This window comes from Ascaphus truei, chromosome 1 (assembly GCF_040206685.1).
Source record: "Ascaphus truei isolate aAscTru1 chromosome 1, aAscTru1.hap1, whole genome shotgun sequence".
Taxonomy (NCBI): Eukaryota; Metazoa; Chordata; class Amphibia; order Anura; family Ascaphidae; genus Ascaphus; species Ascaphus truei.
Genome location: NC_134483.1, coordinates 262706448 through 262732654, shown reverse-complemented (window position 1 = coordinate 262732654; position 26207 = coordinate 262706448). Strand labels below are relative to the sequence as shown.

The 26207-nt window shown below is 40.4% G+C and overlaps 1 protein-coding gene across 24 annotated transcripts in view; it reads left to right on the top strand.

The window, feature by feature from the left end:
* ADGRL3 (adhesion G protein-coupled receptor L3) overlaps nucleotides 1–26207 on the top strand; it is a 2053745-nt gene that overhangs the window by 1731964 nt on the left and 295574 nt on the right. For all 24 annotated transcript variants that reach the window (XM_075603418.1, XM_075603394.1, XM_075603400.1 and 21 more), the window contains 3 exons: nucleotides 9911–10120; nucleotides 15123–15343; nucleotides 23075–23141. In XM_075603418.1, coding sequence (XP_075459533.1) covers nucleotides 9911–10120; nucleotides 15123–15343; nucleotides 23075–23141 — 498 coding nt within the window. The remainder of the gene's footprint in view (nucleotides 1–9910; nucleotides 10121–15122; nucleotides 15344–23074; nucleotides 23142–26207) is intronic.

The window sequence follows — 26207 nt, the reverse complement described above, 5'->3', positions numbered from 1 at the left end:
TTTATTGAATAGCAAACTTACATCAACAGGAGAGGTTTTTAGCATAAACAATATGAATAACATCTTAGGCAGTCTTCACCATGATGTATGCAGATAGAGAGGCTCTCTCTTTAACCATTCCTCTGCTGCATAGGTCAGAACATTAATCTTGATACCTATCAGCTTTCCCAGCTGTTCTGGGAAAATCCATAACTCTCATGTGACAAAATCCATCTTTTCTGATTAATGTAATTCTAGGGCTCTATACTAAGAGATATTTTCCCGGCATGAGAGAAATAATAAAGATGTACTCAGCTGCTCTTACCCCACAGGCCATCTTGACCTGGTGACCCCCCTTGATAGATATAAAGTTGGGGTGCTGAATATAACAGGATACCTGATGTTAGGGATCCCTGGAGGCTTTCTGGGTGGTAAGGTCCTCCTTGGGGGCATAAAGATTAAAAGGGTGGGTCCCTGTCACAGTAGGCCAGGTCTTTTAACACATTTATATTTAAGGGATCAGTCACAAGGCAAAACAAGGCAGTGAAATAAAATTAGGTTTATTTGGATAAGACCTCGGAACACACAAAAACACAAAATACAGAGAATATACATAAAGTCTTGGGGTTGAGATCTAGTATCTTTCCTAGTTGCAGGGTGCCTGCTTCAGCAAAAGGTATTACCCTGCCCACTCTGGTTGGTTCCAGCCTTGTGGCTGGGCTTCTCCATGCTTCTCTGTGTGAATAGCTCTTTGTCACGCTCATGCTGCCGGCAAACCTGTCAAGACCAGGTACTGAGGTGGGAAGGGAGAACACCACACACCCACAGCAACAGAGGCATGCCCGGAGTGTGGTATTTGAGCGGAGCCGGGTCTGGGCTAAAGAGGAGGATTAGTCGGGTACTTGCCGGGTCCTGGGTAGTGGAATGTAGAGTGGTCGTGTCCATAAGTCAAAAGGTATGGGAGTAGAGAGAGCTGCGTAGTCGAGTTCCGTTTGCCAAGTCCGAGGGATAAAGATGAAAGCGTAGTTGAGTTCCATTTGCCAGGGTCAAGATCCAGAGAAGGTAAGCAGACGAGCCAGGTCAGGAACGTGGAGACTGAAACAAATGAGAACAAGAGCCAAGCACAAGACCAGACAGCAGAGTCTATGCTGAGCACTGACTGACTGAGATGGAGCTAAATACCTGACAGGTGCCAATCAGAGGGAAGGAGGAGAGGAGGCAGGGCTCAAGGAAGGGCCAGGATAGGTGCCAAGGAAGAAGGAGGAGGGCAGGGCGTCCCTAAAGCTCGGGAGCGTGGCACGCAGTGATGCGATAGGCGGGGGTGGAGCTAGCCTCCGCCAGCAGGGCAGAAGAGGCAGGGGTACGCGCGAGCCTTGTAAAGCCGACGGGATGGCGACCGACCCGGAATAGGAGAGGGAGCTGCGGGAGAGATGCCCATGGGAGCGGAGGGCCGATGGGGACACAGAACTGCGGCAGCAGCCGAGAGAGGTAAGCGGGAATTGTGGCGTGCCGGGCGCAACCCCCGGACCCTTACAGTAACCCCCCCCCCTCCCTCAAGGATCAAACTCAGGACGGTTTTCCAGGGTTTATGGGGAAACGTTTGATGAAAACGCCTGAACAAAGACGGAGCATGGAGTTCAAGCCATGAGACCCAGGAGCGTTCCACCGGTCCATACCCCTTCCAGTGGACCAGGAACTGGACCTTGCCTCAGGAGATGCGAGAGTCATTGATGGATCTCAATGGATGACCGGATCTCATATTCCTGTTGTCCTTGTACCGTAACTGGAGGAGGCCTGCGTGGATGGTGAGAGAACTGAGCACTAGAAATGAATGGTTTCAAGAGGGAAACATGGAAGACTGGCGGAATCTTCATGGACGGCGGGAGATGAAGATGGTAAGCCATAGGTTTACCTGTTGTTGATAGAGAAGGGACCAAGGAACCTAGGAGATAACTTCGGAGAAGGCGTCTTCAACCTGATATTCTTGGAAGAGAGCCAGACCTTATCTCCAGGTCTATATTTGTGCGCTTCTTGATGAAGACGATCCGCCTGTCTCTTCTGTCTCTGGGCTGATTCCCATAGTATTCCTTGAATCCTCCTCCAAGAGTCCTGAAGAGAAGTAACCCTGGAGTCTGCTGCAGGGACTCTGGAGGTGGTAGTGGGGATAGGAAGTCGATTAGGATGCAACCCATAGTTTATGAAGAACGGTGACTCCTGGGTGGATTCGTTCCTGTTGGAATTGATAGCGAACACTGCCCATGGGAGTAATTCTGCCCAATTATCCTGGGAGTCAGAAGTGAAACATCGCAAATATTGCTCGAGGGATTGATTGATTCATCCTCTCGGTTTGGCCATTAGTTTGGGGGTGGTAACCGGACAAAAAAAGAAGAGAAATGCCAGCCTCTGAGAAAAAGCACGCCAAAATTTAGAAACGAATTGCGTACCATGATCAGAAACGATGGAAAGCGGGATACCATGGATACGGAAAATCTCTTTTACAGATATCTGCCAGCATGGGGGAATTAGGTAAACCCTTGAGGGAGACAAAATGGGCTTGCTTGGAAAACCTATCAATAATGACTAAAATTGTGGTAATTCGTTAGAAGGTGGGAGATCCACAATGAAATCCATGGCAATATGTGTCCAAGGACGATCCGGGACCGGAAGAGGACGTAGCCGACCAGAAGGCTTTTGACGGACCATTTTATTTTGAGCACAAACAGGACACGAGGCGGTGAACTCCTGAATGTCCTTTAGCATATTAGGCCACCAGAATGTCCGCTTGATTAAATCAGGGGTCCTCTTCATGCCAGGGTGACCTGCCGATCTGGAAGAGTGCCCCCATTCAAGGATCTTGCGATGAAAACGTGGAGCGGCGTATAGACGTCCATCAGGTACTTCTAGCTTCTCTGGGATCTGTGACTGGGCCTCCAAGATTTTATCCAAAATATCAAAAGAATTGGCGGAAATAATATATTTAGAAGGAAGGATACTTTCAGGAATCTCCTCAGACCTCTCTTCTGTGGAGAACTGACTATACAATGCATCCACCTTGACGTTTTTGGTACACGGAATGTACGAGATGCTGAAATTGAACCTGGAGAAAAACAATGCCCAGCGGGCTTGACGAGGACCAAGGCGACGAGCACTTTCAATATAAGAAAGATTTTTATGATCCGTGAGAATCAAAATAGGTTCCTTAGTTCCCTCAAGGAGGTGCCTCTATTCTTGTAATGCCATCTTGATGGCCAACAATTCTCTATTCCCAACATCGTAGTTTCTCTCGGCTGGGGAGAATTTCTTGGAAAAAGAACCAGAGGGGTGAAATTTGTCTTGCGGAGTGGTTCTTTGAGAAAGCACAGCACCTGCTCCAACGTCAGAGGCGTCGACCTTCAAAGTAAAAGGAAGAGTGGGGGCTGGGTGTTGCAAGATAGGGGCAGAGATAAAGGCCTTCTTAAGAGACTCAAACGCCTGGCTGGCTTCAGGAGACAACGAAGACGGATCAGCCCCTTTTTTGGTGAGGGCGGTAATGGGTGCTAATGTGGTTGAAAATTTAGCAATAAACTTCCGATAATAATTGGCAAAGCCGATGGAACTGCTGAATTGCTTTTAAGGAACTGGGTTGTGGCTAGTCCAGAACTGACATAAGCTTCTCAGGATCCATCGTGAAACCTTTGTCCGAGATAATATAGCTTAAGAATGCGGTTGAGGACTGATGGAACAGACACTTCTCCATTTTGGCGTAGAGTCGGTTTTTACGTAAACGAGAAAGAACGAGCTTGGTATGTAAGATGTGTTCATCAAGAGTCTTAGAGAAAATAAGAATATCATCCAGGTAGACAATCACGAAAATATTCAGGACATCACGGAAGATTTCATTCATGAATTCTTGGAAAACAGCGGGGGCATTACATAATCCTAATGGCATCACAAGATATTCATAGTGACCACTGCGTGTATTAAACACAGTTTTCCACTTGTCTCCCTCACCGATATGAATTAAATTATAGGCTCCACGTAGGTCAAGCTTAGAAAAGATGGTAGAACCCTGCAATCTATCGAAAAGTCCAGAGATCAAGAGTATTGGATAGCAATTTTTAATAGTGATCTTATTAAGTCCGCGATAATCGAAACAGGGGCGAAGAGTCCCATCTTTTTTCTTCACAAAAAAGAAACCAGCTAATCCACTCCAGGGGAAGTGGAGTTCCGAATGAAACCTTTCCTCAATGTTGTCTGCCATGGCTTCTGTCTCGGGCAAGGATAAAGGATAAGATCTAGCCTTGGGAAAAGTAGCTCCGGGTACCAAGTCGATTGGGCAGTCGAAGAGACGGTGAGGAGGGAGCACCCCGGACTGGGTCTTGTTGAACATCCAAAAATTCAGTGTAAACTTCAGGCAAAGAGATTTTCGTAGGAGTAGTAGTATCCAGGCAGGCCAGTACCGTTACGGGTGAAGACGAGTATTCCTTACGTGGGGAACTCCATTGAATGTGCAAGTAATCGGTCCAATCAATAACCGGATTATGAAGTTGTAACCCTGGCAGTCCCAGAATGAGTTGAACCGAAGGGGAATGGATGACATCAAGGGAAATCAGCTCTGAATGTCCTTCCTTTGTGGAGAGAGATAAGGGAGATGTCTCCAGAGAGATGAAGGCTGGCTGAAGTGGGCTTCCATCGATGGCCTCGAGACCAACCGGTACTGCTTTCTCTACCAGAGGAATGTTGTTCCTGATAGCGAAGTCCTGGTCCACAAAATTAGAAGGCAGAGATTCGAAAGTTGGTTCCCTCAAGGTAGACGGGAAGTAGAATTCTCTTGGGGAGCTTTTTCTTGATAGAAGGGAAAGAAGAGATAGTACCCAGTGAGATCCCTTCATACCTCACTGAGCATTGGCGTTTCCCGGTTTCAAGGGACAACGAGGTAAGATATGTCCAAAGGAACCGCAATAGAAGCACAGTCCCTCGTTCCTCCAACGCAGTCTTTCAGCAGGAGAAAGCTTTTGACTACCCAGTTGCATGGGTTCGGGAGCGTCCAAAGCCGGCAGGGTAGGAGAAAGATTTGTGGAAATAGGAGACAAATGCAAAACAAAACGAGGGCATTAGCGTTCGGCACGCCTTTCCTGTAGATTTTGGTCCACCCTGATACATTTGGAAATTAGCCCCTCTAAAGAAGATGGTCTCTCTTGGGCCGATGGCTCGTCCTTTAAGGAATCCGAAAGACCCTGCCAGAATACAGCGGAGAGTGCATCATCATTCCAATCTGTTTCGGCCGCGATAGTCTGGAATTCCAGTGCGTATCTTGCTACGTACTTCCGACCCTGCGAAATGTGGAACAAGGAAGAGGCGGCAGTGTGACTTCATCCAGGGGTATCAAGAACTTGACGAAACTCCCTTCTGAAGCTTGCAAAATCATGAGTGAGCTCGGGCCTCAATTCCCAAGTGGGTGAAGCCCAGGCTAAGGCACCCCCAGTCAAACAATAATATAGGCTACCTTGGTTCGGTCGGAGGGAAAGCGAGAGGGAGACAGCTCGAATTGAATGTTGCACTGGTTTAAGAAACCCCGGCAGGCAAGTGGATCTCCGGCGTACTTGTTTGACATGGGAATCCGTGGCTCTGGTGCGACGGCACCCTCTGAGGAAACAGTAGCGAGAGTAGCAGGCCTGATAATGCTAGCTTGAGACTGTTGTAAAGACAAGGTAGAGATTTGTTGGGTTAGGGAGGCAACCTGATTCTCCAAGTATGAAAAATGCTCTGAAATAGAGGCCAGGGCTTGGCCCACCTCAGGGGGGTCAGAGTTTGTTGGGCTCAGCATACTGTCATGCTTGTGCTGCCCGCAAACCTAACAAGACCCCGGTACTGAGGTGGGAAGGGAGAACACCACACACCCACAGCAACGGAGGCATGCCCGGAGTGTGGTATTTGAGCGGAGCTGGGTCTGGGCTAAAGAGGAAGTTTAGTCGGGTACTTGCCGGGTAGTGGAATGTAGAGTGGTCATGTCAAAGGGTCTGGGAGTAGAGAGAGCTGCGTAGTCGAGTTCCATTTGCCAAGTCCGAGGGGTACAGACGACAGCGTTGTTGAGTTCCCTTTGCCAGGGTCAAGATCCAGAGAAGGTAAGCAGACGAGCTGGGTCAGGAACGTGGAGACTGAAACAAATGAGAACAAGAGCCAAGCACAAAACCAGACAGCACCAAGGGACCAGAGTCTATGCTGAGTGCTGACTGACTGACTGAGATGGAGCTAAATACCTGACAGGTGCCAATCAGAGGGAAGGCGCAGCAGAGGCAGGGCTCAAGGAAGGGCCAGGATAGGTGCCAAGAAAGAAGGAGGCGAGCGTGGTGCACGGTGACGCGATAGGCGAGGCGGAGCTTGCCTCCACCAGCAGGACAGAAGTGGCACGGGTCCGCGCGCGCTCTGTAAAGCCGACGGGCTGGCAAGCGCGACCCCGAAGAGGAGAGGGAGCCATGGGAGAGATGCCCGTGGGAGCGGAGGGCCGATGGGGACCCGGAACTGCAGCAGCAGCCTAGGAAGGAAAGCGGGAAGCTGGGCGCAACCCCTGGACCCTTACACTCTTTCACCCAGAAGTACTTTTGAGAAGCCTGCCAGCAGCTCCTTGTCTCTTCAAATCTCCAACAAAAAAGAGAGAGATATTCTAACTACACCCTTATATAGGGCTTGATGCCTATCTAATACATTGAGGGGCTGGCAGCCAATTAGAGCATGGATTGTGTTTGTGCATTCAATGAGAGGAGGTGAAAATTCAAGAACTTGCCAATGAAAATCATGCCTATGAGTTTGAAACCCAGCAACTGTTGTGCAGGCTAGCCCCATAACCCCTGCTGAGTATGATCCTCAATGTCTAGCTGGAACAAAGGCTTTCTAACAAGATAGAAAGTCCTCAGCCCTTCCCCCTCACCATGTGCCACAAACCTGCATGTCTTTTGCAATTAACACATGGAGTCCCTATACTTGGGCTGGTGGCATTGAAATGCTAATTCACATCTGGCTTACTTTTGTCTCAAAACTGGGTTTTCTGCATGCAGTTCAGCTCACAGCACACACACAAAATGCATTGTAGTTTTAAAACACAGCAACACTAAAACTTGCACTATACAATTTGGACCTAAAATGTGGGGTCTGTGAACTGGGGTTCTAAAACCTGTTCTAGGATACAAGCCTTCTAGACCCAGCTCTAATACATTGCTGGCAGGCAATACAGGTTAACCCTGTTTGCCCCCAAATATCCACCTTTTTCCGTGTTCCAGAAGTCTCTGCCCTGCAGCTATTTCTCATTAAGGGGGCACCCATACAAGGCAACCCACTTATAAGCTTGCACAGACAGCTATGGAACCATCAGTCAAATGGAATACAGCACAGAATGCATTAACTGGCCCACTGGGTTTACATAGTTAACCCCACACACATGGTTCCTAGCTTATAACCCTATGGGCGACATTATAAGGGGAACAGAATTACAGGGCAACATGGTAATGTACAATATTAGATCCAAGAGCTGACACTCTCAGCCCTTGCCATACGGTTTAAGAGGTAACCAGCTGGGCATAACCTTTATTAATGAAGGCTGTCTACCCCCTATCGTTACAGTCCACACCTTTTATATCGAGGGATTGGCAATTATCCTGCCCTCAGTAACTGGGAAGATTAAATATTGTTACATGCCACCAATTCTGACATGTGACCCTCCAGCACTTTCGAGACATCACAAGACTAAACATGTGCCTGAAAGTGCAACAATTTAGTAACAACTGAGGATTCTCTCTCACATGCCTAGCCTGGTAAGACATTAACCCTGACACTGCCCGCAGCTACCAGGGCTGGCATGCAAGACAAGGGGAAATTATTTAGCAGGGTGCTACATAATGTTTTTAAATATTATCTAAACTAGGCCATGGAGGCAGTAGGTGATAAACACAACATTACATAAGGAGTTAATATGGTCCAAGATCATATTTAGGATGGCTCAAACACCACCATGGGGTAGGCGATTAAAATTGCCAATCTTTTTTTGGGTGGGGTAGCTGCACTTTAGTTAATAGCATTTGCATAAGTAATTTTAAGATATGTACTTATTAACATACTAATTTGCATGTGCTGTGCTAAAAATGTCACCAACATGCAGAAAAAAATTCTTCCAATTATGGAACTTTAACCCTTTGCATGCCCCAGGACGTAGTCACTACATCGTAGGGACTGTCACTCCGGAGGCCTTATAATGTAGTGACTATATCTCGCCCCAACTGAGGGTGTTTTTGCAGCCTAGATCACATCCTTCATTCCTATAGAGCGCAGGACATGATCTTTCCAGTGAGTAATTGGAGGAGGACTCCTCCTCTTCTGCTTCCTTCAAAATGGCCCCTGCAGTCACGTGACTGCACTGTGACAGAGGGCTGTGGCACTAAGGCAACACGACCACTCTGGCACTCGACGGGTGAATGCATCTCCTCTTAAGGTCCTAATAGCAAGTATCCCCCACTCATATTATAAACATATATTTCTAACCACACTAAACTCCACAATACATGTACACCTATGCAGTCTTTTATTTGTAAGGTGCTTAGCTTAAAATTTATCATATCAAATTCATTAAATAACAAAAAAAGTGGCAAACCTATCTGTTGTGCAATTTTGTTATCATCATTTGAATAGTTGTCTTACATGACATCCACATTCACAAAGAAAGTGCCTTCTGTTTGATATCAATTATTACAGAATACTGATAGAAATAACATTAACCTCTTTGCCTGTTGTTACCAATGTATGCCAAAGGCACCAAAGGGGTTAATACAAAATTAAAGTACACAACGCACCTCCCTTGGCTACCTTAGTTGCTAGTAAAGCATTTCCACACAACTACCTCCATCACCCACCACTCCTACCTCCACACCTCAACAAACCTAAACCCACCCCAGTAGACTAATGATGTTTATTATGTGATATTTTTTGTAGTATATACTGTATTTCTTTTAAATGGATTTGGGATTGCTTTGCAATGGGCAAAGCGCTATTAACCAAATGTGGCTAATAGGGCTTTGCCCAGTGAAAAGCAATAACAAACACATTAAAAATAAATACATACGAAAAAAAAATACCAGATAATAAAAATATAAAAATATACTCATTTAAATCCATTGATTGTCACTGTGGTTAACTAGGCCCTCAAAGGGGGCCTTGACAGCCACACTGGAACACAATGTTCACCATTAAATTTTTTTGGATTATTTACCACTGCCAGGATGAAGGCCACCCTCTCCCCCCCTCACCCCCCCATATTCAGGGCTTCAAAAAATCCAATAAAAATGCAGATGCCCAAAAAAACCTACAAAAACTATTAATGGCTAGCAAAAAATAATAATTAAGAAAAACATGATAATAATACAATATGGACTGATAGAGAGCGACACAGTGGAAATTTTTTATACTGTATTTTGAAGAATGTGTTTTAGGTATCTTTTATCCCTGCTTGTGTTTTATATGATTTTTTTATCAGTGTTTTCAAAAGTCTTTTGGTTTGAAGTTATTCCTATTGTTTTTATTATAAAATTGTGAATTCAATATAAAGAGCCAAGGGTTCTTCCAAGCACTGGCCCATGTGAGTTACTTAATAATTAATAGTTGGCTCTCCATACATGTTCTTCTGGAAATACATTTTTATATTAAAATATTAATATTGGTTAAACATAGTTATCCATGTTCTTATTAGAAGAATACAAGCATACTAAAACAGCTGGTTAGTAAAAATGTACAGTAAGTGAAGTAAACTTAATTTGTATTGTTTGTTTTGTCCTGCATTGTGTTCTGCGCATACAAAGTATTAACATCTAGTCTTTTGGGGAACTCGGTGAACCAAATTCTTTGTTAAGTTGGTATATCTTATTATAGCAGTGATACCTAACCATTGTTTTCTTTTTTTTCCCTCTAGCACAATGATGTGGTTCATGACCTCCTCTTAGATGTTATCACATGGGTTGGAATCCTACTTTCCCTTGTTTGCCTCCTAATATGCATCTTCACATTCTGTTTTTTCCGTGGTCTTCAAAGTGACCGCAACACTATTCATAAGAATCTTTGCATTAGTCTTTTTGTGGCGGAGCTTCTTTTCCTAATTGGCATCAACCGGACAGATCAGCCTGTAAGATTTCTACAGCTTACTTTTGTTTGAGAAAAAGCATATATTCATACTGTGAAGTACACAGTCATTACCAATTTAGGAAAGTGTGTTAATGACTTTTTTTTCCAGAGGTTTATACTACAGATCAAGGGTTCCCAACTCCTGTCCTCAAGAATCCCCAACATCTCAGGTTTAAAGGTGGCGCAATCGGTGGCTTAGTCGTTTTAACTGAAGCAGGATATCCTTTAAACCTGACCTGTTTGGGGATCTTGAAGACATGAGTTGGGAACCAGTGCTATAGATTATAAGGTGACGAAAAAAGCTGACAATGGAAGCAGAAGACAGAAAATTGAACTCTATCCACAAAATAATACATTTATAACCAGCCATGGAAAATCAATGAAAAAACAGTGCTTACAATTTCAGTAGTTTGTAAAGAAGTATATTACATCACAAGAAATTATCCTGTGAAATATTAGCATTGTCTTTAAACATACAGTAGCCGATGGCAGATTAAACCAGTGGTTCATGTCTTAAAATCATTGGAAAATAGTAAAGCACCCCTTGAAAAGATATCTTAAATATAGGGGCCTATTCTGTTAGCTCTAAAGTGTCAAAAACAGTTTCCAAAGTGAACTTTCAAAGCAGATTGGCATGCTTTGCTATTCTGTAAGCCTATATAGCATGTCCGAACCACGTCTAAACAGCTTTTTAAAAAGCAGTTTCACTCTTGCTCTGACAATTCGGTTGTTTTGTAAAAAACAAAACTTCCAACTTCCATTTTTTTCCCACAGTTGCTATTCTAGTAGCTCTGTTATGCAAACCACTTCTTAAAAAAAATCGCATTTTTTGACACCACCTAAATGGTGTGCGATTGATTTTGAAAATACATCCAGAGCCTGAATATGAGTTTGGCTGAGAAAGCAAAACCATAAGTCAGATTACGGATGGAGTTAGCACCACCTCAGGTCATTCGACTTCTAAAAAAAGTACAAACAAGACGGATTGGCAGTTAAACCATGTGGGTTGTTACTTATTTTAGGAGTGGTTTAGAAGAAGTGATTTGCAATAGAGAATACCATTTTTTATCACATTTCATTCCACTTCATATGAACATGCCAAACCGTGCCTTTTGGCAATGACAACTTCAGAGCTACTAGAATAAGACCCATAGGGGCCGATTCACTAAGCTATGTTAAGTTGCGCTAAAATGGGTTCTATCGCTCGGCCGCAAAAGGCTGAAGCCATAAGCGCTATTCACTAAGGCTGTTTGGCGCGTTTACGGCCAGCCTTGGCCAAAAGGGCCATAGCGCACGATCACCTTTTCCCCCCCTGTTATCATGCTAAAAGTTATTTAGCACGATAACTATTATAAACAAAGCAGCCTGTAAGAAATGCATGGAGACGCTGCGTCTCAATGCACGGTTCTTACAGGCGATTGTGCTGGCCAAATATGAGTTTTAATAGTAGTATACATGAGCAGGGGGTCTCCTGAGCTGAACCACATTGGTTTCAGGTCCGAGGACCCCCTACTTCAGGAGTTACAGGCCCCTTTATGGGGTGCCGGTATCCCCTGCAGAATTTAAATGTCCCAGTCACGTGACGCGGGAGTTGTAAAAGTGCAGGGGATACCGGCACCCCATAAAGGGGCCTGTAATTCCTGAAGTAGGGGGTCCTCGGACCTGAAACCAATGCGTTTCAGCTCAGGAGACCCCCTGCACATCTACACTAGTATTTAAACACACATAACAATAAATAATAATTCATTACCATAGCGGCTATCCGCTATGGTAATGAAGCTGCTTTAATGTACATTTTAATAATAGTGTGCGGGAGCAGGGGGTCCCCTGAGCTGAACCACATTGATTAATGGCTCAGAGACCCCCTGCTTCCCGAGTTACAGGCCCCGGTATGGGGCATCAGTGCCAGTGTCGGAGCCATCTTTATAGCGTCCAAGACGCGACGTGGGCTCAATAAAGATGGCGTCTGCACTGGCATCGATGCCCCAAACTGCGGCCTGTAACTCGGGAAGCAGGGGTCTCTGAGCCATTAATCAATGCGGTTCAGCTCAGGGGACCCCCTGCTCCCGCATACTATTAATAAAAATACATCAAAGCAGCTTCATTACCTTAGCGGCTATCCGCTAAGGCAATGAAGGGGTTAAGGCTTAATAGCATATTTATTGGGGACAATTGCCCCCAATAAACATAGCAATATACCACACACATCCCCCCCCCACCCCTTAACACATACTATACATTAATGGGCAAAATTACTACCACATATGGATAATAATGCATTTGCCCATTAAATATATATTAATCACATTAAATAAATTTTGTACTCACCCTTTTCCGGCACCCACGATGAAGGACACCCACATCTTCCTCCCCGTCCATACACTGTGGTGCTGAAAAACATACACAATAAGAAAAAGTGCCAAACTAATGTCCCCAAACCCCTTAATGACCTTAGCGGTTATTAACCGCTACAGTCATTAAGGGGTTAAGCCACCCTGACCCGATACCCACCCTTCACCCATTTATTTGTACAGTGGCTTCATCATGTATATATATATATATATATATATATATATATATATATATATATATATATATATATATATATATATATATATATATATATATATATATATATTTATTTGGCCTGAATGTATGTATGTCACTATGGGTATACATACATACAGGACAAATCAGTGATTGTATTGTATGTTCATTTTTAATGCTCTTTTATTGCACCTGTATTTATGTCTGTAAACTAGATGGACATACATATAGGTATAATAAAAACTTTGGCTTGCCATGTTTGGATGTTTTTTGTAATTGTAGTTGGCTGCTTTGTGTAAAAATGTGTTGCTCATGTACATTTATTTTTTGCAAATATTTACTTAAAGGCTGGTTGCTATAGATTATTTTATTGGCTTATTTTTGGAAGATAGATTTATTTTGATGGTTACTTTGACATAGATTATTGTTCACAATGGTTTGTTTGTTGGATTTGAAGTGTATAATTGAATTGGATTGTAATTTATTGGTGATTGGATTAATTGATGGTAAATTAATTGTGTTGATGCTTTGTTTTTCTTTAATGATTGTATTTGTATCTTGTTTGGATTAGTGTATTTGATTTGGAGCATTGTTTGACATAGTATATATGATGCAAAGATTAATTGTATCATGTACACATTGTCAAATTGAGTGTTTGTATTTGGATTTATTAGATATTGATTGAGCTTGGTGCTGTTTGATATTGGGAGAGATTTGTATTTGGCCATGTACAGTATTTATTTGTATATTGGTTAATCTTGCATATTAATAATGGTTTTTGAGGCAAAAAGTGACACTGTGTGCTCATTTGCATGTCATTTCCCAGAATCCCTTGCTGCAGTGGAAGTGCTGTATGCTGGGTGATGATGGGGAAAGGCGGGGTTGCAGACCTGCCTAAGACATGCAAATGAGCATACAGTTGTATTTGCATATTTGCTTTCCTGTGGAGGGTTTTTGTCACTTTTTTTACTCACCATAACTTAACTCAGTATTATGGTATATATATATAATATTCTGTACTGTCACTGCCATTGCATTGTATGGAAACTCTGGGATATCCGTAGTTATAATGGGAATGTTGTGTTCTCATTTGCAAGAGGATTGGCTTGTGTAGTACGAGCTTGAGACAAAAGGCGGCACCGAGTGCTCATTTGCATGTCATTTCCCAGAATCCCTTGCTGCAGTGGAAGCGCTGTATGCTGGGTGACAATGGGGAAAGACAGGATTACAGACCTGTCTAAGACATGCAAATGAACATACAGTAATATTTACAGTTGATATATATATATATATATATATAATATATAAATATATTCTAATATATATATTAGAATATATATATATATATATATATATATATATATATATATTCTAATATATATATTAGAATATATTTATATATTATATATATATATATATATATATATATATATATATATATATATATATATCAACTGTAAATATTACTGTATGTTCATTTGCATGTCTTAGACAGGTCTGTAATCCTGTCTTTCCCCATTGTCACCCAGCATACAGCGCTTCCACTGCAGCAAGGGATTCTGGGAAATGACATGCAAATGAGCACTCGGTGCCGCCTTTTGTCTCAAGCTCGTACTACACAAGCCAATCCTCTTGCAAATGAGAACACAACATTCCCATTATAACTACGGATATCCCAGAGTTTCCATACAATGCAATGGCAGTGACAGTACAGAATATTACACAGAGAACAATGAACCCTCCAATAGTACATCTGTTCAAATAAAACAAAAATCTAAAAGAGTACATACTTCTAAAAATACCTATTCTAAGGGACTTATTCTATGAGCTCTGATTTGGCCAATTACATTGCTATTGGAAGAAAACTCCATATTCATATTAAATAAGCAGCTAAGGGGCACATGCATCGTGTCAGTATGGGTTATCACACACATTCCAGTGTTCACTCCCATTCAAGTCAATTTTTGTCTCATTAAAGCTTCCTAAAAAAATGGCAACAAAGTTGAATAAAGATTGCCTTACCTGATATAAATCCATACAGTACGTCTGTAACAGGTAAGGAAAACCAAATTAAAATATTGATTAATCTTGCAATTCGGCTTTTACATTATAAAATTAAAGCATTATATAGGATTTTGGAATTATCAAAACAGTGCAGCAAATTCAATATCTTTATTTGCACAATCCAGTTGAGTAGTAATAATTCCTAGAGCAGATATGTGTCAATATTGCAAATTGAGACAAATTGAAGCATTGCTACAAAATGACACAACTTTCACAATCTTGACTGTGCATCACTTAAAAGGACTAAAGAAAATATATTACAAGCTTTAACATATTACCATGGCAAAGGGTGAAAAACCGTAATGCTTTGTATGTTACAAGATATAAATATGTACTTCTGATATTAAAAACTACAATACCACCTTAAAATTCTTATATCCTCTAATTTCTAGATTGCATGTGCTGTGTTTGCTGCACTTCTTCATTTCTTCTTTCTTGCGGCCTTTACCTGGATGTTCCTGGAAGGAGTTCAACTGTACATCATGCTGGTTGAAGTCTTTGAGAGTGAACATTCAAGAAGGAAATATTTTTACTTGGTGGGCTATGGAATGCCTGCTTTAATTGTGTCGGTGTCTGCAGCAGTAGATTACAGAAGTTACGGAACAGATAAAGTGTAAGTCTTTGATTTTTTTGGCTACTTTCATTTTGTCAAATAAAAATAAATATTCTAATGAACTATTTTAGCAATAAATTACCTACAGTAAGAGAGTGGGGTTTTATTTTTACAAAAAAAAATAATATCTGCAGTTTTACCCCAAAGATTTTAATACAGATCATAGAGATCAGATTTTTGCTGATGTTACCCCAAAAATCCACGGTACAAAATCTGCAAACGGATTTGGGTAGTTTCAATCCACGCGGATTCATCAAAATCTGCCATTGAATACAACCCGAGGACGGATTTGTAGAATCCAATATGCGGATTCAGCAATCCTTTGGCAGATATTTAAGACTCTGCACACGGGTTGCTGAATCTGCAGATTGGATTCTACAAATTCATCCATGGGTTGCGGAATCCGCAGAGTGTATTGGCAATAATATAATAAAATCTGCAAAACACAAATCGCCCTTTTTGACATTGATCCGCTGAAATCTGCGTACCAAAGGAACCGGCCATTTCGCTGCGGATCCATAGTTGCTGAAACAAATTGCCTGTCTCTAACTGTACATACAGATGTAGCAGACATTATTATTCCTAATATCACGTGATTTGGCAACTTGCGGATACCTTGAATTGTATTACAAATCAACTAATAACATAAGTTGCTTGTTAAAACTCACAATTGTGGTAACATGAAAAGTGTGCAATAATGTCTGCTACATCTTTATTCCTCTAGTCTTGATTTGCTATCCTAGTTCTTTTACTTTATTTGTTTTTTCCACCTCCTTTAGTACATTTATTACTCTTCCAAATAAAGAAGTACTCACATTCTCCCAGTTGTTTGAGGTAAAATATACAATAATAAAACATTGTAAATATAATATTGACAGCTAAGAAAAGTGGTGAGTCCACTGACATAACCTGTGTGTCCGGCAGTTATAGGTACTTTGCATGTTTATTTAAAAAATAAAATAAGATTTCTTCATCATACTGAACAATATGGTGTATTTTTGTACCTTTGTAGTTTATTCCCTGCTCACTGATTTTTAAACTGTGTTTATTTCCTGATGAATGAGCACAAAACCAAAGTTAACATGCCTTTTAAGTCCCTCCTACTATGGACATCACTAAGCCATTGACATGGACATTATTTAAGAGGTTCAGGATATGACAATTTGTGTACTAAGTTTTTTTGACCTCTACATGGAAAACAGTTTGTGCGCTGCCTGGTGGGATGGAGCAAGTGAGAATAAATTGCAGTGGTTACCATTTGAGCCTGTTTTAGGCTTTAAAATAAAACAACTAGGAAAACAATATTAAGATTATCAATCTGCTTTAAAGGGAACTAAACCTATTTAATAGTGGTAAAACAAGAGGATGATAAAAATAAATACAACTCAGGACTCCAAGAACCAGATCCACAAAGCTCACGAGACGCTGACATGACTGTACCTAAATCAATAATGGGCGTTATTTTCCCTGAAGTTAGCGCATATCCGCAAACCTAACTATATGCAAAAACAATGGCCGATGTAAATCTCATTAGCATAGACATAGGCATAACATGTCATGTCATAATCATGGCAACATTGCGTTATCTTCCAATAATGTGTGATACCTTGACGTAATGTTAGATGTACCCATTGACTTTTATACTTCCCAAAACACTCTTTTATACAACACGTGGAGAGATAACTACAGTATGAACACACTGACGATACCTGGAAATATGCTAATTTAACATAATTGTGCTTTAAAAATATTTGTCATGGCTTAATGTGATATTAAGCTAGGTTAACATAATGTTAAGCCCCTAATGGAGCTTTTTGAATTTCAGCCCAAGAGTCAAGATAAAAAATGGTGCAGGATATTATTTACGACAACCCTGTATTAATTAAGAACTATATATACACAATGACCATGCATTGATTAACTTATTTGCATATGGCTCTATGGTGGTAACCGAGTACAAACGTGATACTCACTATCTCAGTTTCCAAAATAATGCCAAAAATCCACATGCACATATACATTTTAATTACCATACAGCAGTGTAATAGGATGTATTGCAAAACCCTATGGCAGAAAAAAAAATCCTCCTCTTTGATGTATGAGGCTTCCAGTGCATTGCAAAGGAAGGAATGGGTTAACATACAAACACATTTATAATTTTACAAAGCACAATAGACTGAGGAAACCTTGCATATTAAAAAAAATACTACTTTGAAAATAAATATGCTTACAACATGCATTTAAAAAAAATACTACTAGGCTTACAAATTAAATACTGTATATTTAATATATTATATATTTTATAACAGTGTATATATACCATATTGGCCCGAATATAGAATGGCCTCACACATACTACGACCCTAAAGTTTTGAAGGTGTTCTACATGAAAAATTAAAGGTGTTAGGCTGCGCTTATAATACGAGTACGGTTTTCGGAAGGATATTTTTAGGAAAAAAACATAGCAATATATTCGGGCCAATACAGTGTATGTGTGTGTATACGAAGGAGAAAAATATGCTAAAAAATGCACAACGCAGCGCACTGCCCAGGGACACAGGTGTATAAAAATAGAAAAATAAGTTTATTGTCAATCCTACATGACAAACAAGGAGGTGTAAACCCTCCAATGCGTTTCACACAACACAGTGCTTTATCAAGGAGTGATGTTCTCGTACTCTTCTTTTTATCATGCCCATTTAGGGTTTATTGCAAGGACACATGAGTGCATATAGGACACATGCACTGTTACAGTACATGTATTTTTAATTACATATTCTTTCTTAGTATTTGGATTTACCAAGGATTTTATATTTCTGATAGATTCTTGTTCCTCCTTGCAATTCACCAATGAACTTTACACATTAAACTTTTTCTGTTTATATATTTTTTCATAGCTACTTTATAAAGCAATCTTCTATATGTTTTGCTCTTTTGAAAATCATTTGTGACTCAGTATCAATAGTATCAAAGTATCCATATCAGGATAATCCATGGTCAGAATATGCCAGATTTTTTGCGATATTGCCTTATTTCTGTTGCTTTAAAAGTATATTTAGTAGAAAAGGGTGTACCAGAATCTTACTGTTACATTTTGTACAATACATCTCTTATTTTTTTTTAAATATTATCATGAACAGTCCTTAAATATGCCTTTTTATATAACATTGTCATGAATATTTTCTTTTAATTAATGAAGGTTTTTTTTTTTTTTACAATCCTCCTCTTTTGTACACAATCTGTTTCATACATTGCCCATACTATAAGTGATATTTTTAGCTACTAAATTATTTAATTATTAGGAATATCCCCAAGGGACAATTTTTACGAGCCAATCTTTCTGCACTTACGAATGATGCAAGATGTTGGTGGGACATTTTTCCCATGTTACCTCATCAGTAAGAGTGCTCTTACTACTAATAGGAAAGAGATAGGGAGTGATCACAGGACCATACTAATTGAATAATGTAATTAAGTACGTGAATAAGGTAATCAAATTGTGGGTGCAAACTGTGAACTGAAAAGTGAATCAGAAAAAGGGGGAAGGGAAACACAAAATGATTGTGCCCCTAAAAGAATTCACTAAACTGCACACCACAGCGTGTAAAAGTTAACTTTTAATAAATTTACTTAAAACATATATTACCAAAGAATTGTGTAAAGTGAATTAAAAATAAATTAAATCGACACTATCAGGCATCCATGTCGTCAAATATATGATTATACTATCCCAATTAACAACCTAATGTTGGTGGGATGTAGAGGACATAAGATGCTATAAGTCAGGGTATTAACCCCTCTGGGACAACTGTGAGACCAGATGGTATATCTATGTATATACAAGTCAGCAAACAATTGAATGAATGAATATTCAGCGATCCTGCTACAATTATTACCATTGAGCACTTCAGTAATAAATTGTCAGTGTGTTGAAGTGCAAGTACTTTGAGTGGTAAAACTAACACTCGCAGTATAATACTAGTGAGTTTACAACTTGGTAGAACTGACACTCACAGCAATGTTAATAGTGAATTCACAGCATCAGCTCTGTGAAAACACATGTCATGGAGAGCAGGGATAACAGGCTCACTGACTGTAGAGATGCTAGGATAACAGGGATAATCTCTACAGTCCTCTATGTCTTATGTCCTCTACATCCCACCAACATTAGGTTGTTAATTGGGATAGTATAATCATATATTTGACGACATGGATGCCTGATAGTATCGATTTAATTTATTTTTATTTTTAATTCACTTTACACAATTCTTTGGTAATATATGTTTTAAGTAAATCTATTAAAAGTTAACTTTTACACGCTGTGGTGTGCAGTTTAGTGAATTCTTTTAGGGCATCATAGGTAAATGTTCTAATCATTTACTCATCCATTTTATTGTTTATAAAACCACAAATATATAATACACACCTGAAGTATCATGGGATAGCACCTCAGTATGGAAAATGAAAAATGTGGCTCCTGCATTCAAATGTTAAACTTTATTTTTCAACCAGAAGCTAAATAGCAAATAAATATATCTAATGCAGTAGCTATCCTAAGCATAGTTAGGTCACCTTGGCAGCAAAAGGGTCAAACAAAATAAGTACCATTGTAAGTCAATACATTCCCTGTAGATAAAATAGCTAGAAATGACAATATATCATCACATTCAAAAGCAGTGCTTGAAAAGATTGTAATGGGCAATAGACAGATAAGATAGGTCATGAATATTTGTTGCAGCAGACCAAGCTAGCAATGTGAGAAAGTAGTGCCTCTAAAAAAAGAAATGAAGGCATGCTTTATGATCGTATTCTTATGACAGTAATAAATCAGTAAATGGGACTTTATTTCAGCCCTATGCCATCTACGAAGTAAACCTTTGCTCTACTGTTGCTAAGTAGAAATAGTGAACTGAAAATATGGGCATAATTACTTTCCTTCTTGGTTCACTAACAGTGTCTAGAAATTAATTTGGAATAAAAAGCAGAAAATATGCTTTTAGCGTTTGCTGGTAGTTTATACAAAGCATTCACAAAGTTCTGAGTTCCTATTAAATATTTAAGTATATTTAATATATGGTAAGAAACTAAATGTGTGTAAGCTTGCTCAGTTTCCATAAAATAAATTGCAAATACTGTAGGAATTGTGAACCAAAGTCATTTTATAAATATGGTGTGATTTATAACTCACTTTTACAATGGCTTTGTCCTGTGCCTAATAACCACTACTGTGGCTGATCTTTACCAAGAAGATTTAATCTATGTTGGCATGTAGCCATTTGTTTTTAAAAAAATAAAAAAATATCTACAAATATGGCAACACATCTTCCAGATACATTGAGGTTTTCTATAGGCCACTGGGGCAAGCCTGACCTCAGGCCACCATATTGTCCTCCAAGAAGTTTCCAGAGGTGGGAGCATTTTGTTTAGTCTCGGCATGACCCTAATGTCTATTAAGGTAAAATACATAAATTAAAAAACTTCAACAGCAGGGTGTGCTGCTTCATTCAAGTTATTAGAATAGATAACTCAACAGTTATCAAAAATACTACCTATTTTTATAAAACCAATTTTATAGAGAAATAAAATCATAAGGCACCTAGAGGAAATTGAGGAAGGCTGCTGGTGCGTTTTTCTTATTTCAATTAGCACACATTTCGAAGTAGTGAGTCAGATACACTACAAAATTACTAGCATTTTGTCTGGTTTACAGTTTCCATCTTTATAAAAAAATTGGGTCTAATTCCAGCTTCTTGATGTTTCACGATATAAGGAATGATGAGATTTTACTTCAATCTACTTCAATCTTTTTTGTAACTTCCTCCTCCTCCACAGATATTTTTCACAGATTTGTGTTTGTCAAACTATTACTTTTCAGAAGATGCTGTAAGAGCAAAGCAATCAATTGGAGTCAATCTTTATATGCAGCGATATATGTAGAATTTACAGCGCTTTAGAATTTGCCCCCAGAAAGGGTGTTTGATATGCTGGCTTTTACTTGCATAGCCTACCTAAACTGGGCTAATGTGTGGTCCAAGAAATGACTCAGCTGTCTTCCAGGCAAAACAGTAGACACGAAATGGCCACAGGGTCAGGGCTTGTACCCCCCCAAAAAGCTTCATCATCATCTCTTGTTTAAAGGAGACTATGTTGCACCTTTCTATTGATAACATTGCAGCAATATTTTGAGTTTTTTTAAAACATACACAAGCTACAATTATCTTGAGAACTGAGGGATACCAGACGTTGGGGGGCCACATAGAACCTGGATCAGGCAGATGAAAAAAAAATCAATTTGTGGAGGGATTGCTGCTTTAACCCTGTTAGTGCTCTGTGTTCAACGAAAGACAGTTTTACTTCCAGTCTATAGACTATATTCTTATTTGGCAGAAGAACAGTACTATACTTATGATTTTCAAATATATACCTATTTTGGATCAATAACTTTAATTTTATAAAGCAGCTTTTTATGCTCCAGTGTCCTAATATGCATCAAAACATTCCGAAGCATGGATTCCTGCAGTGTTAATCTTCCTGGGCTGCTTACTGTTCTCGGGCTGTGGTCACTGGACATCGCTTGAGCCACGGGTGAACGCAGCATCGAGAACAGTAAGCTTTGATACATCTTTAGCAATCATAGTGATGACAAATATTCAGATTTACATGTTTTGTGTATGAACATTTGTATTGCTCTTGTCTGTGGTTTGATCCCTTCTGCAAGATAACAAGAGAAAAAGAAGATTATGCCTAATACTTACAAAAAAAATGTTGTGGTATGAATCATACCATACATTTTGATTTTAAATGCTCAATTTAATATACAGTATGCCAACATTACAAGAACAATGTTTAGATTGGTACAGTATTGTGACTTTAATAACTTTGTACTGTTACTTTGTACGTGTATTGTATTGGAAAATCATTTAATGTTGCAATACAGTAGTTTAAAGAACCCATCATATCCAACATAACACTTCAACTTTTTTGAAAGAATTGCCTTCATTTTGAACTGATTGCTACTTTAAAATCTGAAATGGTACCTCATTATTTTAAGCATCATTTCATGTTCATTTGAATTTATATTCCTCTGCCCTGGGCTCAGTAGCTATTTTATCTCCTTGTCATTCTGAATGTAGTATTGATGGAAATATAATTTATTACAGGTCTTAAAAAATAGGAAAGTATTAAATATAAAAGAAATGTAAGATTTAATCATTTATTTACTGATCATGAACCAAATACATGTGCTCTACCAGATCGTGCGCAACTCTATGCACACAAGTAGAAACAAATATATTCTTTAGGTCAGAATCTAGAATACTAGTGCCTAACCTAATTACACAAAATGTATTTCCTTTAATACTCAATTTTCTCAAAATCACTGTGCAAAACATTTTGCTTGTTGTCAGACTGGTTATGTATGACCATATTTGGAAAAGATAGGATGGCTTAGAGCTACTATACTGTATTTCTTTGTTGGTTTGTGAATTTTTAAGGGTTGTTTTACAGACACAAAAGACCTTAGCAATTAGGCCATGTAACATTTTCTTCTCCTTCAAGAAATAATAATTTTACTCCATTATAGTTCCATCTGAAATTAGTGACATAATTTGGCAGGAAATGTAATATTTCCTCATAGTGGAAACATATCTTCTCAATTACACAGTTCTTATTATCAGTATACTTTGTGTTTAGTTTCTGAATGTCATCTGTTATTTCTATTTTTTTTTACAGGTGTTGGCTACGACTTGACACATACTTTATTTGGAGCTTTATAGGACCAGCAACCTTAATAATTATGGTAAGAACTAAATTGACTATAAATAATCTTTCAGGTCAAGATTGTCACGCCTGTATGCCCGCAGACCAAGCTAGACCCCAGTACTGAGGTGGGATGATACCACACACCCACAGCAGTGAGAGCAAGCCCGGAGTGTGGTATAGTGTTGCTGGGCCTGTTGAAAGAGTTGTTAGTATATACTTGCAACGCTTGGGGAATGTCCATGAGAATAGTCATGTCCGTTTGCCAATGTCCAGGGATCCAGAGGGTAGAGTTGTCAGAGGGCAAGCCAGGTCCTAAGGAGCCAGAGGTCAGCAGAGTCATATGTGTAGCAGGGTTCAAAGGGATACCAGAGAGCAGAGTAGTCCAGGGTAAGCAGGGGTCAAAGCCAGGGAAATCCAAAGTAACACAGGAGCAGGTAATCACAGGAGCACAGAGGGAGCACAGCATAGATCAGGTACACACAGGGAAACAGGAACTATGCAGAGCGAGGAAGAGGTGGACAGACAGGGTTTATAAAGGAAGGTGCACCAATGACAGAGAGGGGAGGAGTAGAGAGAGAAGTGGGAGAAGCTAGAGATGGGTCAGGGGAAGAAGAGGAGGATATATAGAGGGGGGTGGGATACAAAGAGAGTAACCCAACAAGAACCTATTTGCACTCGCTTATCTCAAATAAATGGTTAGGAACAATTTAATCCTTGGGTGAAGCCCATACACCATTTAGTAATACGTATAAAATAATTTATTAACATCTATGCAAAGACACTTAACAACTAATGGTTAAAAATGATCAGGGGGTAGGTGGGGATAGAGGGTAGCGTATAAGGTGCCTCCTGTGTAAGTATCACACAGGTATTTCTCTAGCACCAATGGATCGGTCTGATGTACGCAATGCTATATCTATTCCCTAAGTGGGCTGTATATAACAGCTTATTGCTCATATGTAAGCAATGGGGAAGGTATGCAACATTTGCCACCCCTCATACATATACTGCACAGAAAAACACTCGACCTGCTTCACAACACATCAACCAGTGTACTATAGCATGTGTTTATGGAAATATCACTAAGTGCACTCAGTCGCTGACACACATGATCGATTCCAACGGGTATAAGCAGCCCGCTGCGTCAACCCATGTATATGGTGAACAACCCTATTTAGGTGAGGGCTCACAGTAGGCTTGATCGCACACAGTCACAGCTTAACAACGTATCCCACCTGGTCAAAATATAGTCTGCTGCAGCATATATATAGAGAGTGCAAAACAGTGTACAGTACTGTCCCTTAATGTAATAAGGGGACCGGAATAGCGGACCGACTTCAGTAAGTGTAGGCAGCTAGCTGCGTCATCCAGGATATGCAGTATACACCCCAGTCTAAAAAAAAAGCCTATATTAAGCTCGATCGCCAACTTGCGATCCTGCTGGGGAGAAGGCATACAACCTGGTCATTTCGTCTCTCAGCTACCACTCCGATCCCGCGCCACCTGATGACGTCATAGTGCTGACATCTAAAAACGAAACCGACGTACGTTTCGCGCCGCCTGGCGCTTTCTCAAGGTAATGCAGGCACTGCTTGAGCGTCATTTACCCGGTGTTTTATCTAGGTTGGCTGGGGGTGCGTCTTTCTTAACAGCCAATCATTATCGGCGGGGAAGCATGACGCGGGCATATAGAGACCTGCCCATTATTAGTTTGGCAAATGTGATGTCCATGATGCCCTATTAAGAGGATATTCCTTAGATGTGGTACAGTTAATGTATCATAACAATGAACCTTCATAGGTGTAAGTACACCCATGTTTTAATGTTGACAGAAATGGTATGCCATGAATTTAGCTGTATGATTGTGTGCACCATGCACGAGTGATACAATAAATGAGGGCTATGAGGTGATGGACCAACACTGCGGATGGAGGACCCCAATACATATTTAGCTATGCGAATACCCATGTGTATACACACATATGTATATATATATACATACATGTGTATGCGCAGATGCCCATGTGTGGCGTAGGAGTGTGTGGTCCTTAAATCGGCCGCCTCTAATAGTCAAAACGACCAAAAGGAGTTTTAGAAACTCCAACTGTATACCCAGAGCCCCCCCAAAATCAGAAGCGAACATATGCACCGTTATGTGCGTGTGTAGGACTGTGAGATCTTAGTTTCGCCGCCTCTAACAGTCAATACGGCTATAATGAGTTTAGTACTCCGACTATATTTCCCAGAACCCCAAGATGTAAAGGTACAATGGTATTCTAGTGTATATTCAGATCATGTATATCTGAGGGGGTAGAGACGTGTGAAACTATATAAACGGAGTATAGATGTACCCCTCATTAAGCCCGTTTGGCTGAAGGGTCTGTAGGGTGAATATGTATTGACATTCGCGTTGTAGTAGACGCTTATCCCAATTACCTTTCCGTGGGCCCCATGGGAGATGTTCAATCCCACAAAACGTTAAATATTTTGGGTCCCCATTGTGGAGTTCATTGATGTGGCGTGCAACCGGGGTATCAACTGTATTTCTTATTGCCCCCAGATGTTCAAGGACCCTCACCTTCAGGGCCCTGTGGGTTTTCCCAACGTACCGCATGCCACATCTGCAGGTGATAAGATATATAACTCCCACTGTAAGGCAATTGATGAAGCTTTTGATAGTATGATCTGTTGTGTCTATCTTGCCGGGGATGCTCTTTGTAGCCCCCATATAGGGACAAGCGCGGCAGCGACCACAGGGGTATGATCCCACTGGTCTCCTGTCACCCAACCATGTACGGGGAGTTCTGGTTTGGTAATGGCTATGTACTAGCCTATCTTTAAGGTTCCTTGCCCTCCTGCATGTCATTGTCGGTCTGTCTTGCAGTACCTGCCTTAAATCAGGGTCATTCGTCAAGACATGCCAGTGTTTTCCAAAAATGCCCCTCAAATCATTCCACTGTTTACTAAAGTTGCCAATAAACCGTATGATCTTTGTTTCTTGTGTACTGGTATTTTGTCTCTCGGCTAGTAATGGTGTACGTGACGTGTCTCTAGATCGTTTGTACGCCTTCTGAATGGAGTTTCTAGAGTACCCACGATTAGC